This window comes from Haliotis cracherodii, unplaced genomic scaffold (assembly GCF_022045235.1).
Source record: "Haliotis cracherodii isolate W230 unplaced genomic scaffold, xgHalCrac1.p SCAF_17, whole genome shotgun sequence".
Classification (NCBI taxonomy): domain Eukaryota; kingdom Metazoa; phylum Mollusca; class Gastropoda; order Lepetellida; family Haliotidae; genus Haliotis; species Haliotis cracherodii.
Genome location: NW_027266272.1, coordinates 16,800,596 through 16,815,245, shown reverse-complemented (window position 1 = coordinate 16,815,245; position 14,650 = coordinate 16,800,596). Strand labels below are relative to the sequence as shown.

Below are 14,650 nucleotides of genomic sequence, written 5' to 3'. Positions count from 1 at the left end.
CGGTTGGGTAGCTTAGTGGTTAAAGCGTTTGCTCGTCACGCCGAAGACCCAGGTTCGATTCCCGACATGGGTACAATGTGTGAAGCCCATTTCTGGTGTCCCCCGCCATGATATTGCTGGAATACTGCTAAAAGTGGCGTAAAACCAAACTCACTCACTCACTCACTGTTATCTTACTCCACGTTGTTGTATAAGTCTATGTCTTTATTGGTGATGACAATATTGAAAGACTGACGTAAATATTGTGTGTAGGTTGGAGGTGATGAAACAGATCCTGACTTTCTAAGACTGTAGGGCAATGCTGCCCAAACAGTGGACTGTAGAGTGTCTCGCTGACATGATCTTGCTGAGTGAGTGAATATGGTTTAACGCCTTTTTTAAGCAATATTCCAGCAATATCACGACGGGGGACACCAGAAATGGGCTTCACACATTTTACCCATGTGGGGAATCGGATCGAGCCCGGGCCTCTAGCATGACAAGTGAACACTTTAACCACCAGTCTACCCCACTGCCCCAATAAGTATATGAGGAAAATGTCTTCATGGACATTTAGACATAATCAGGACAAGGAGGTTTATGGATAACAACATTATTATACATACATAACGTTTCAGGGCTACTTCTTGACCTTTCATCAGGTGATTTGTTTGTTTGTTGTTTAACGCTGCTCTTAGCAAGTATTCCAGCTATATGACGGCGGACTGTAATTAAAAGAGTCTGGGCAAGACAATCCAATGACTGACATGAGAATCTATCAAAATTGAAATGTTTTATCTTATGAAATAGATTGTTCAACCAGTAATAATCCTCACAGATTTTTGTTGTATTTGTATCAATTTGTCTTTTGCTTGTTTGCACATTTATCTCAAACTAATAAAAACAAACTCAAAATGATGTTTAATGAACATTGGTATATACTGCATGTAATAAGATCCAGCTCACAGCTGTGGGAGTATATACTGAATGTAATGAGCTCCTCACAGCTGTTGGAGTATATACTGAATGTAATGAGCTCCTAACAGCTGTGGGAGTATATACTGAATGTAATGAGCTCCTCACAGCTGTGGGTGTATATACTGAATGTGATGAGCTCCTCACAGCTGTGGGAGTACATACTGAATGTAATGAGCTCCTCACAGCTGTGGGAGTATATACTGAATGTGATGAGCTCCTCACAGCTGTGGGAGTACATACTGAATGTAATGAGCTCCTCACAGCTGTGGGAGTACATACTGAATGTAATGAGCTCCTCACAGCTGCAGGAGTATATACTGAATGTAATGAGCTCATCACAGCTGAGGGAGTATATACTGAATGTAATGAGCTCCTCACAGTTGTGGGAGTACATACTGAATGTAATGAGCTCCTCACAGCTGTGGGTGTATATACTGAATGTGATGAGCTCCTCACAGCTGTGGGAGTACATACTGAATGTAATGAGCTCCTCACAGCTGTGGGAGTATATACTGAATGTGATGAGCTCCTCACAGCTGTGGGAGTACATACTGAATGTAATGAGCTCCTCACAGCTGTGGGAGTATATACTGAATGTAATGAGCTCCTCACAGCTGTGGGAGTATATACTGAATGTGATGAGTTCCTCACAGCTGTGGGAGTATATCCTGAATGTAATGAGCTCCTCACAGCTGTGGGAGTATATACTGAATGTGATGAGTTCCTCACAGCTGTGGGAGTATATACTGAATGTAATGAGCTCCTCACAGCTGTGGGAGTATATACTGAATGTAATGTGCACCTCACAGCTGAGGGAGTATATACTGAATGTAATGAGCTCCTCGCAGCTGAGGGAGTATATACTGAATGTAATGTGCACCTCACAGCTGTGGGAGTATATCCTGAATGTAATGAGCTCCTCGCAGCTGTGGGAGTATATACTGAATGTGATGAGTTCCTCACAGCTGTGGGAGTATATACTGAATGTAATGAGCTCCTCACAGCTGTGGGAGTATATACTGAATGTGATGAGTTCCTCACAGCTGTGGGAGTATATACTGAATGTAATGAGCTCCTCACAGCTGTTGGAGTATATACTGAATGTAATGAGCTCCTCGCAGCTGTGGGAGTATATACTGAATGTAATGAGCACCTCACAGCTGTGGGAGTACATACTGAATGTAATGAGCTCCTCACAGCTGTGGGAGTATATACTGAATGTAATGAGCACCTCACAGCTGTGGGAGTATATCCTGAATATAATGAGCACCTCACAGCTGTGGGAGTATATACTGAATGTAATGAGCACCTCACAGCTGTGGGAGTATATCCTGAATATAATGAACTCCTCAAAGCTATTATTTTGTTGTGTCAGCATTTGGTTACAGAAACTACAGTTTCAAGAGTTTGACACTACTGAATCGTTGCTTTGTACAGGCACATGGCAACAAAAGTAAATGATTAACAAATAAACAAACAGAGGTGTGGAAATGCAGGAATTGTGAACTTATTCCTGGACAAATAAACAGTAAAATCTCATTTTTTTTGTGGAGACAAATTCAACTGGTTCTGATTATTCATAAAAAAAAGTGTTTCATCACAAAATCGATCTTTTTCGCCATCAGATATATGTTTTGAATTAGTTATTTTATATCTGTGCCTTTACACCACAAATACAGAATTAATCCATTGCTAAACCGAAATCAAACAAAAACCACATGTTTTTAACAACCAGTGTGACGGTACATGACTTTGTATAATATGACCACATGGTATATCAACCAATCACAGAGAGCATGTCTTGAAGCACAATCAAAATCAGATAAGTGAAAAAAACACTGCCATCGTCATGATGGCGATATTTACACTTTTTCGAAGTTTTTGGGTTAGGGTGTATTTAGTACTTGTTATAAATATCATATTAAAATTCACTACATATTGTAAGGCGTCCCATATAACTGAAGCTAATTTTATTGTTTATCGAGCAATCTCATTTAACGAGTTGGGTAAGTCAGGCATTGATTTTCCACACACCTTGACTAACATGTGTGATATTCATACTGTTTTCCTGGAACACTGAACACAGTCAATTATGTGTGAAATGGGTCATCCTAGGTTTACATTTTCATATTTCCCCACGAGCAAAACAAGGTTTATATTAGTACTGCGTTCCTTTCATGTAAACAACACTGCCTTATTTATGACTGAAACACATTAACACACAGCAACGGGAGCAGAAATAGGGTTTAAACCATTTATATAATGTTGTGTATTTCTCATAACAATGCACAGCTTTAAAGTGGGCTGTCAAGAGAATATTTTTTTATTAATGTGCACATTCCAGGCTGAATTGCGTTGTTTAGGTTCTGTTTGTGAGAGAAATTTTTTCGATGATAGAATTTAAGAATGACATTATATCATAAACAAGTTGTCAGGCTTGGGTGTTTTGGGAGGGTAAATAGCCAGTATTTGTAATAAACACTGAGTATTTATATCTTGCCAACATTCACGAAATAAAATTATTATAAATCCTCAAGCAGAATGTTTACCATCCCAAAGTACACACACGTGATAACCTGATGTTTACATGATGAAATCTGAACAATACACAGGAAACAAGGAGTTACCCTTTGTGTTCTCACTGCACCCAGACAAAGAACTCATGCCACACCTATCAGATGACAGCATCGTCAGCAACAATTCAACAGAGGAGTCAGCGCAAAAATATAAAGACATATAAATTCTGTCACGATTGAGTTACTGTCTACCTAGCATGAGGTCTATGTGTTCTATCAAGCCTAGGTGTCTGTTGGTGTCATTTTGACCCTGAGATATATCACTAACTTGGTAGCATTTTACTAAAAATGTTGAACTGAAAAATGATGGGATGAATTTTGTCGCTTTTATTTCTGTGAACTGAAGATGGGGATACAAGAGGTGAGGTGAAATTGGGTTTAACGTCGTGTCCAAGATTATTGCAGTTACATAGCGACGTGCATGTATGTGTGTGTGTTTGTGTGGCTGCTTGTACTAGTCTGGACTGATGCCGATTTATAGTGCTAGCTCACTGAGATACCATGCCGCAGTTTAACATGAATATCCCACTCAGACACAGTTTTCTGACTCCGAACCAACCAGTCCTTGTTTTAGCCCCTTAATGCCGAGCGCCAGACAGGGTAACAACAAGTACCATCTTTTAACGTCTTTTGGTATGACGTGGCAGGGGATCGAACCCCGGACCTTCCGCTCTCCAGGCGGACGCTCTACCACTAGACCACGGAGGTGGTCACTGAAGATACAAGAACAGGCTGAGGCTTGATTTAGAGACTTACAGAGTTGAAGAGACAGATAGGTAGCTACAAGGACTGTAGCACGGGTTTGGTGCTGACAAACTTTAAACATGATCTAGGTTAACCAGGATTTGAAACTATGATCACAGGTTTCTAGCTTGCCAAGGGATGCAACTCTGCACAGCGAGATGACTGGGCCACCCGGGCCCCCAGCTGCAATGAGAGTGACCTTGAGAGCTTGGTACCGCAACTATCCTTACATGATATAGACAACAGTGACAGTTCAGACGGGTCAGACGGGGATACAGGGAGCAGACATGATGGATAGAGGAAGGAGGTAATAGAGATACAGAACAGGCTGACACCATCTTCCCGAGGCAGGGGAGTTAACTGACAGAAAAAGTCCAGTTTCCACCCTTGACGAACTACGCTGGAATTTCTGGGCTCAATCTTAGCGCCACCAGTGGCTATTATGAGTTATGTCCCTTCTACATTCTTCTTATTGACCAATCAGATGCCACCTCTGATATCACTTGGATTTGCTTCCTACAAAATGGTAGCGCCCAGTGAAGGCGATTTGATCGATGATGAAGATCCATTTGTAATAAAATACTTACTTCACGAAGTGCATCCAATCACATGAGCACCTTGATCAAAAACATGAAAAGATTTGGAAAGTATCTGTTGATGCTAAGTTGATGGTACACATGTATGGCAAAACCTGCAATCGACCAACATGTGCACGGCAGTTTCCAAACCGGACATTGAATTCGCTACGCGATTTTGATTGTACTATGCATATCCATAAAATTGTGTCTACCTTGGACTATGCATAGACACATTAGTCTAATTCCAGCCTAGTTCGACAAGGGTGGAAAATGTACTTTAAAAGTCAGTTAATTCCCTTGACTTGGGTTTGGATTGTTGTTTAACGCCGCACTCAGCAATATTCCAGCTATATATGGCCTTGCCTTGGGAAGATTAGTGACACCCAGAGAAGAGGCCTTCAGGACTTAAGTCTGAGGATCCAATATTAATAAGGATCAGTGTGCCCAGGTCCTGATGGACTCGTCATTAACCACTATGTCATTTTATTATAGGGGCGATCGGGTAGCCCAGTGGTTAAAGCGTTCACTCATCACGCTGAAGACCCGGGTTCGATTCTTGACATGGGTACAATGTGTGAAGCCCATTTCTGGTGTCCCCCGCCATGATATTGCTGGAATATTGCTAAAAGAGGCGTAAAACCTAACTCACTCATTATATTACAGTTAATATTCTGGAATATCCCCATTCTGAAATCCAAACTGCTTGATTTGGATTTTATTAACGTGATTACCTCTTTTGATATAATGGGACAAATATGGATGAAAGATATTAAACTGTTCAAGATTTTAATACATGGACAAGAAAGGTAGAAAATATCTAATTCTAGTCGACTTTCAGGCGGTATGAGAAGGCATCACCAATATTCTAAGGGTAGGTTTGTCAGGCAGTCTGTAAATAATCAAGTCTTGACAATCCTGTGATTCCCATCATGAGTAATAATATACGCAATTGGTATACGATGACATGCATCAACCAAGTCAGCAAGCCTGATCAACTGATCCCCTTGGTAGCTTCTTACGACTAACATAGTCACCTTTTACTGGGTTTTATGGGTTGCAGAAGACCTATTCTTCCCCGGATCTTCACGGTCTCTCTAATGGTGAAGAAGTCCACATAATGATGGTATGACATCTCAATGTCAGAACGAACCAGATTTTGTAGAAGATATTCTTGAATAATTTTGAGGGCCATGAGATTTCCTAACAGGGATTTCTACTCAATCATTATAGTTTAAGATGTTTTGCAGCAGAACACACTGGAAATAATTTTGGGAAATGTTGGTTGCAGATGCAGTGTTTTGAATATGAATATTATGAGTAACAGATGTGCTCCACAATCTGGTGTTGTGGTTTTTACTTGTATCTGAAATCAGGGCGCTAGTGATAACTTAATTGCGTGGAACATCTGATATATTTGATATATGCAGGGATGTTAACGTACCGTCTTCCGTCACAAATAGATTATGTATGTTTCAAAACCTAACTAAAATCATAAGAAATCTCTGTTAAAACCGGAGTCTACTGTATGATTGTGACTGTATCATAAGCCTGTGTTTATGAATCACTATCAAATTTACCCAGAAAATATAAAAATAATATAATAACATACTGGTAGTATTACATAAAAATTAATAATTTCATAACCAAAAATGTTTTAGTATATTTTAATAATGATAAAAATTGTAATCTCTATAATAGTAATAATCTGTATAAAAAGGAGAAGAGAAGATGAAGAAGATGAAGAAGAGAAGATGATGAAGAAGATGTTGAAGAAGAGAAGATAAAGAAGAGAATATGAAGAGAATATGAAGAGAAGATGAAGAAGTGAAGATGAAGCGAAGAAGATTGTTCGATTCCCGACATGGGTACATGTGTAAAGCCCATTTCAGGTGTTCCCCGCCGTGATATTGCTGGAATATTACTAACATCTGCGGAAAACCATACTCACTCACTCACTCACTTGAGGATTATATGGTTTCATCTTCATATGGAGTGAGAGAGTTTTATGAGGCTTTTAGCAATATTAAAGCAAAATCATGGCGGGAGACAAATGATTCATGGTTGTGATTCACAAGCAAAAAAAAAATATATATCAACTTTTGAAATAAATGTACTGTATCAGGATAAAAACTGTATCGCACCCATAGTATCGGGATCGAATCGTATCACGACCCCTCTGTATCGTTACACCTCTATTGTTCATTGACATGCACAGTCAACATAAACATTTGAGGGAATAACAAACAATAGATTATCATTACGGTCCACCAGAAGTAAAACTTACATAGAGCATAAGTCAGAGGAAAATCGTGCGTCTATTTATAATCTGCCAATCCCACACAAATGAAGGCTCAAGGCGCTACATTGTTATTACCCCTGTCAAAGAAAACATTATTCACCCGATTTTCGTTATTATCTCCCTGGGAAGCATACAACCAAGCTGCCTGTGCGGCACTAGAAGGTTAACAGTCACATTACCATCTCATCCTACCGGGTACCCATTCACTGCTAGTATACTCACTGGTTTCAGGTGCAGGTTTGTCATGGGGTTGAGGATGACCATATTCAAACATGTTTGTCAGGCGTCGAACAACATCATTGTAGTCGTAATCACGAATACGTGAAAAAGATCTGGAGAAATAGCCAGGCTGATTTTGCCGTTCTAGCGTCTCCCTGGTGCTTCGTACGGTCCTCCCAGGGCTCCATGTATAGCGAGTCGTGTGCCTAGGCATCCTGGACGTATAGATAAAAAATAGTGATAGAGAAGAACTCATTTATGGTAAAAACGAGCAATCTATGCCTTAGTACCAGAAACTAACTATAATGTGACCTTTGATCTGGTCATCGTTTATCTACTTCCCTATGTATCTAATATATCGCCGCGAATAGCTGCAAAATTGCTGATGCTGCGTTAAGCAATATTCACTCACTCATGTATCTAATATAAGATCACTATGCGAAAAATCGCAAAGAACAATAAAGAACGAAGTGTGGTTTATTTCACGATATAACATTGTTCTCTCATGACGTCATTTCTGAAGATTCGAGGTCGTATATTGGACAATGTTATTTGTTAGAGGGGAGTGTCTTGTGAGTTGTACCCCAAAGATGTAGCTTGGTAATGCAGATAAACATGATGGCCGAACAACTGTATCCAAAAGCAGGAGAGATATGACAATAGGTATTGGGAGAAAGTGTACAGGTTATCTACGTGAGGATTGTGAGAATATGTGGGAAATACCCACCTATGCATAAAATGGACTTGTCCGACATTGCCAAGGTCTGATTCTATTGAGGGTTTCATCATAATTAAAATGCGGGTGAATATTTTTACCGCTTGTACATTTTATCTTTTGGTTGGTTGGTTGGTTTGTTGTTTAATGCCACACTCAGCAATATTCCAGCTATATGACAGCGGTATGTAAATAGTCGAGTCTGGACCAGACAATCCAGTGATTGACATCATGAGCATCGGTCTATGAAATTGGGATACGATGACACGCATCAACCAACTCAGCCAGCCTGACCACCCGATCACGTTAGTCGCCTTTTACTACAAGCATACTCGCCTTTTACGGCAAGCATGGGTTGCTGAAGACCTATTCTTCCCTGGATCTTCATGCGCAGTACATTTTATCATCTTTAATGGGGCAGTTCATAATGTTGATATCTCATATAAGAAATAAATGACTCGTACAATAAAACACTGCAGGGATAATAAACCACTCGGGGCTGGTTTTATGTATGATAAAGAACTCCTACTTGCGGTTTATTTCTTAGTTAACCTTGTCTTGTCAAGCAACTCCACTGTTTGGAGTCTCCACCCTTGAAGATTTCAAAGAGCATCAAACAACTCTTGCTGTTAAGTTGTTTGACCAGCACTACAACATTCAAGGCCTCAGCAAAGGTTTCAAAACACTTTATGGTAGACGTGGAAAACATATCCATATTGGATGCATCGGGTCAAAAATGTGGCAATTCCCTATTTGACTTGTACCTTATGTTTCTGTGCATTTGGCAGGTGAACAATTGACTTGCCTTTGCATGTGTTTGTGATGGATGCCACCAGTCGGTCAGGATACACTCACCTTTTCGCGAACATCTGGTGTCATTACTATTTGATAGTGATTTATAAACACATGCTTATTATATAGTTGGGATTGTACAATGACACTGCTTTTAACAGAGATTTCTTTTGAATATGGAAATGATTTTTGTTGCTTTTATTTACATCTACAGTCACGTAACACTGTCCCTCTCAAGAAAAGAAAGTTTGGACACAGTGAAAGCTTTCTTTAAATTGGACAATTTCAAAGATAAATGAGTTTACATAACACATTCGATTAAACATAGTAAATGAACAAAACAAAACATGTTTCCATAATAAGCTACTCAAAAGAAGTTAGAGAACACTCACAGGGAAAAAAATATGCTGTTCCCAAAATTCTTGAAAAAAAACTATGTGCTTTAGACTTTTGAAAAAATATAAAGTGGCCTGCAACCAAAATGTCGTTATTGCAAGGTGTTTTTCTTAAAACAAAAACAGGCTCATAGTGTTAAATAAAAAATATATATAAGTTTTTGTTGCTGTACCGGAACAAATATCTAATCTCGGTACAAAATCCCAGGCACCCCCCAGAATATCAAATGGATGGCCCCTAATGGCTTAGACAAAATATGATTCCTTATTGAAATTTGCATTTCATCCTCATGCACTAAATGGGGTGTCACCATTAGTGGGAACAAGCTTGTGATGTTTCAGTATCATTGGCCAGGTTGATTCTGAATGGAAGATGTTTACAGTGCATAACCAGTCTGGATTATCTGCTGAAACAGATTCCATTGGGCTTAACAGGCAAAATAGCAGTGAAAATTATATGAATAGATCACTGAAAATCAGTGATGACACCAGGTATTCATGAAAAGGGTAAACGTGCCTTGATATGAATTTTGTCTTAACATGTCTTAACTTGTTTTGAAGTTGTCACACTAAAGGACACGTTTTCGCTTGTCTTGTTGTTGTCACCCTTTGGGATACGTCTTTGCTTGTCCTGAAGCTGTCACATTTTCCCTTGTCTTGGTGTTGTCACACTAAGGGACATGTCTTTGCTTGTCTTGGAGTTGACACACTAGGGGACACATCTTCCCTTGTCTTGGAGTTGTCACACTAAGGGACATGTCTTTGCTTGTCTTGGAGTTGACACACTAAGGGACATGTCTTTGCTTGTCTTGGAGTTGTCACACTAAGGGACACGTCTTTGCTTGTCTTGGAGTTGTCACACTAAGGGACACGTCTTTGCTTGTCTTGGAGTTGACACACTAAGGGACACGTCTTCACTTGTCTTGGAGTTGACACGCTAAGGGACACATCTTTGCTTGTCTTGGAGTTGTCACATCTTCCCTTGTCTTCGTTTTTTCACACTAAGCATCATATCATTGCTTGTCTTGGAGTTGTCACACTAAGGGACATGTCTTTCCTTGTCTTGGAGTTGTCACACTAAGGGACATGTCTTTGCTTGTCTTGGAGTTGTCACACTAAGGGACACGTCTTTGCTTGTCTTGGAGTTGTCACACTAAGGGACACGTCTTTGCTTGTCTTGGAGTTGACACACTAAGGGACACGTCTTCACTTGTCTTGGAGTTGACACGCTAAGGGACACATCTTTGCTTGTCTTGGAGTTGTCACATCTTCCCTTGTCTTCGTTTTTTCACACTAAGCATCATATCATTGCTTGTCTTGGTGTTGTCACACTATGGGACATGTCTTTGCTTGTCTTGGAGTTGTCACACTAAGGGACACGTCTTTGCTTGTCTTGGGAGTTGTCACACTATGGGACATGTCTTTCCTTGTCTTGGAGTTGTCACACTAAGGGACACGTCTTTGCTTGTCTTGGAGTTGTCACACTATGGGACATGTCTTTGCTTGTCTTGGAGTTGTCACACTATGGGACATGTCTTTCCTTGTCTTGGAGTTGTCACACTAAGGGACACGTCTTCACTTGTCTTGGAGTTGACACGCTAAGGGACACGTCTTTGCTTGTCTTGGAGTTGTCACACTAAGGGACATGTCTTTGCTTGTCTTGGAGTTGTCACACTAAGGGACATGTCTTTGCTTGTCTTGGAGTTGACACACAAAAGGACACGTCTTTGCTTGTCTTGGAGTTGACACACTCAGGGACACGTCTTCACTTGTCTTGGAGTTGACACGCTAAGGAACATGTCTTTGCTTGTCTTGGAGTTGTCACGCTAAGGGACACGTCTTCCCTTGTCTTGCAGTTGTCACACTAGAGTTGCGACACTAAGGGTCACGTCTTTGGTTGTCCTGAAGACTGTGCAGTCAAAATAATATCTTGTTTCACTTGGATAATTTCTTTGTTTTCTGACTGCGAATGGCACAAATGTCATCGCAGCTTATTGACATCATGCAGAAAACAATATTCTTTATGGATGCCAAAAGCTTTGCTAACCTTTTCCAACTGGGACTGATCAATACAAAATCGCTGATATTGTTCTGTTTCAGTTACAACTCTGACAGTTCGCGCAGACACTCTGAGGTGACTTGTTGACAGCACACTACTAATTATAGATCTAGACGTTAATAAAAAGTCACATGACCACATCAGATTTTGGAAGCAAGACAGTTTCAGCAGTCAGAAAACATATGACCAACTTCCTGAGGCAAGTGAGTTAACTGACTATAAAAGTCCAGTTTCCACCCTTGCGGAACTAAGCTGGTATTATGGAGTTACATTTTGACTGGACTAACAAGTCTCTGCATAGTCCAATAAAAATTGTGCACCGAAATTGAAATCCGGTTTGTAAAGTGTCATGCAGATTTCGGTCGACTGCAGGATTTGCAAAGCACGTGCACCGCTAACTCGTTGTCAACAGATATTTTCTAAATCTTGTCATGTTTTTAATCAAGGTGCTCACGTGATTTGATGCACTTCGCGATGTAAGACTCGTTTTATCACAATATAGATCTTGATTATCTATCAGATCGTCTTGACTGGGGGCCACCGTTTTGTTTGAAGCAAATGTAAGTGATACGAGAGGTTAAATCTGATTGGTCAATAGCAGAGGCATAGAAAGGACATAACTCGTAATAGCCACTGGTGGCGCTACCAGGAGGCCAGGAATTCCAGCCAAGTTCGGCAAGGGTGGAAACTGGACTTTTAAAGTCAGTTAACTCTCTTGCCTCGAGAAGATGACATATGCCTTACATAAAGAGACTTTTATATCACTAATGATGCTTGCTTTACGAGGATGTGAAATACTCTACTGGAAAATACTTTCAGAAGACCCATGAAGATCTGGTGTAGAATAGGTCTTCAGCAACCCATGCTTGCCGTTAAAGACGACTGTGTTTGTCGTAAGGGGCGACTAACAGGATCGGGTGGTCAGGCCCGCTGACTAGGCTGATGCATGTCATCGATCCCAATTGTGTGGATCGATGCTCATTATATCAATCACTGGATAGTCTGGTCCAGACTCAATTATCTATAGACTCGATCATATAGTTGGAATATTGCTGAGTGCAGCGTTAAACAAATAAACACACAAAACCCAAACTTTCTGAATTCTAGTCATTATACAAAAAGAGTAAACTGTGTCAATGTTGAGCAAAAGCGGTCACATGATACTACGGCTTTGTCACTGGTTATTGATATTAAAACATAAATAACAATACCCTGCATTTGACAAGTAGTCAATGATATGCAACATCTGTGTCCATGTGGACAAGCATAAACAATAGAACTGACAGGTACTGTTTTTTAGGAGACTGCCTCCGTGGCGTAGTGGATAGAATGTCTACATGGTCAATGGACTGAACCCCTGGCCATGTCATACCAAGACATTAAGAGATAGGTCTTGCTGTTAGCCTGCCTGTTGCTCGGCATTAGAGGACAAAGCAGGGACTGTTTCGGCTGAAAGTCAGAATAACGTGTCTCAGTGGGATGTCCATGTTTACGTGGGACATGGTATTTCAGTGGGCGAGCCTAATAAAACGGGCGTAAGACCGGAGTAGTACAAGCAGGCAAATAGACACGCATGCACTCCATTAATCTTGAGCCCAATGTTAAACCCCTTTTCACCCCACCTGGTTACACCCCTTTTCACCCCACCTGGTTACACCCCTTTTCACCCCACCTGGTTACACCCCTTTTCACCCCACGTGGTTAAACCCCTTTTTACCCCACACGGTAACACCCCTTTTTACCCCACGTGGTTACACCCCTTTTTACCCCACGTGGTTAAACACCTTTTCACCCAATCTGGTTACACCCCTTTTCACCCCACCTGGTTACACCCCTTTTTGCCCCACGTGGTTAAACCCCTTTTTACCCCACGTGGTTACACCCCTTTTTACCCCACGTGGTTACACCCCTTTTTACCCCACGTGGTTACACCCCTTTTTACCCCACGTGGTTAAACACCCTTTCCCCCAATCTGGTTACACCCCTTTTCACACCATCTGGTTACACCCCTTTTTACCCCACATGGTTACACCCCTTTTTACCCCACGTGGTTACACCCCTTTTTACCCCACGTGGTTACACCCCTTTTTACCCCACGTGGTTAAACACCCTTTCCCCCAATCTGGTTACACCCCTTTTCACACCATCTGGTTACACCCCTTTTTACCCCACATGGTTACACCCCTTTTTACCCCACGTGGTTACACCCCTTTTTACCCCACATGGTTACACCCCTTTTTACTCCACGTGGTTAAACACCCTTTCCCCCAATCTGGTTACACCCCTTTTCACACCATCTGGTTACACCCCTTTTTACCCCACGTGGTTACACCCCTTTTCACCCCACCTGGTTAGATCCCTTTATACCCCACGTAGTTACACCCCTTTTTACCCCATGTGGTTACACCCCTTTTTACCCCACATGGTTACACCCCTTTTCACCCCACCTGGTTACACCCCTTTTTACCCCACGTGGCTAAACCTCTTTTCACCCAATCTGGTTACACCCCTTTTAACCCCACGTGGCTAAACCCCTTTTCACCCAATCTGGTTACACCCTTTTTACCCCACGTGGTTAAACCCCTTTTCACCCCACCTGTTAAAAGGTGACTAGCCAGGGTCAGTTAGCTTTGGTTATGAAATGAAAACAATAATTAAATTAGACACATTTTCACTGACATCACAGGGCAAGTGAAAACCTTGTGGAATGTCAGACACCTTCCCAAACAAATCAGGAAAGTAATACCATGCAGAATTACTATCAAAACATTACACAACACATGCAGGAAAAACTTACCTTGTGGAAATTAATTAAAACGCTCTGGTTCCCCTTGTATCAGAGTTATAGTGAAGACTGTGTCAAGGAAGGACACTTCTCCAACTGCAAAGCAAACAGGTCTAACTAGTGTGATCACAAGCAATCGTGGAATGAGGAGCGATCAGACTGCTTTGGGTACACTCCGACTGAATGATTACTAGGGACGCTATGCAGACACTGGCTTACATTACCCACAGCTCAATGAAAGGACCGCAGCAGGGAACAAGCTTGGCCGCACACACACTGTATTTACATGAACTCGTCCAATATTTCAAGTTAAAAACATTTCAAGGGGTATTCACACTGACCTTGTTTCTATCTAGTTCACGGCAACTGTACATACCACACAGCCCAGACAATGAAGATGCCTCTTCACATTTGTAAAGAACAAGACGACCTCAGTGGAGTTTAGTTTTCATTTCATGGTGATGATAAAACATATACTACTCAAAAGAAGTTATATGGCTATAGTTAATCTGTCAATATCATGATGGTGAT

The 14,650-nt window shown here is 41.1% G+C and overlaps 1 protein-coding gene across 1 annotated transcript in view; it reads right to left on the bottom strand.

Annotated features, from left to right (window-relative positions):
* The window catches only part of LOC139464920 (annulin-like), a 46,229-nt gene extending 31,885 nt beyond the window's left edge, over window positions 1-14,344 (bottom strand). Inside the window, exons 1-2 of the mRNA XM_071246520.1 lie at window positions 14,132-14,344; window positions 7,377-7,588 (exon numbers count right to left, since the gene is read on the bottom strand). Coding sequence (XP_071102621.1) covers window positions 7,377-7,587 — 211 coding nt within the window. The 5' untranslated portion in view covers window position 7,588; window positions 14,132-14,344. The remainder of the gene's footprint in view (window positions 1-7,376; window positions 7,589-14,131) is intronic.
* Window positions 14,345-14,650: the final 306 nt, after the last annotated feature.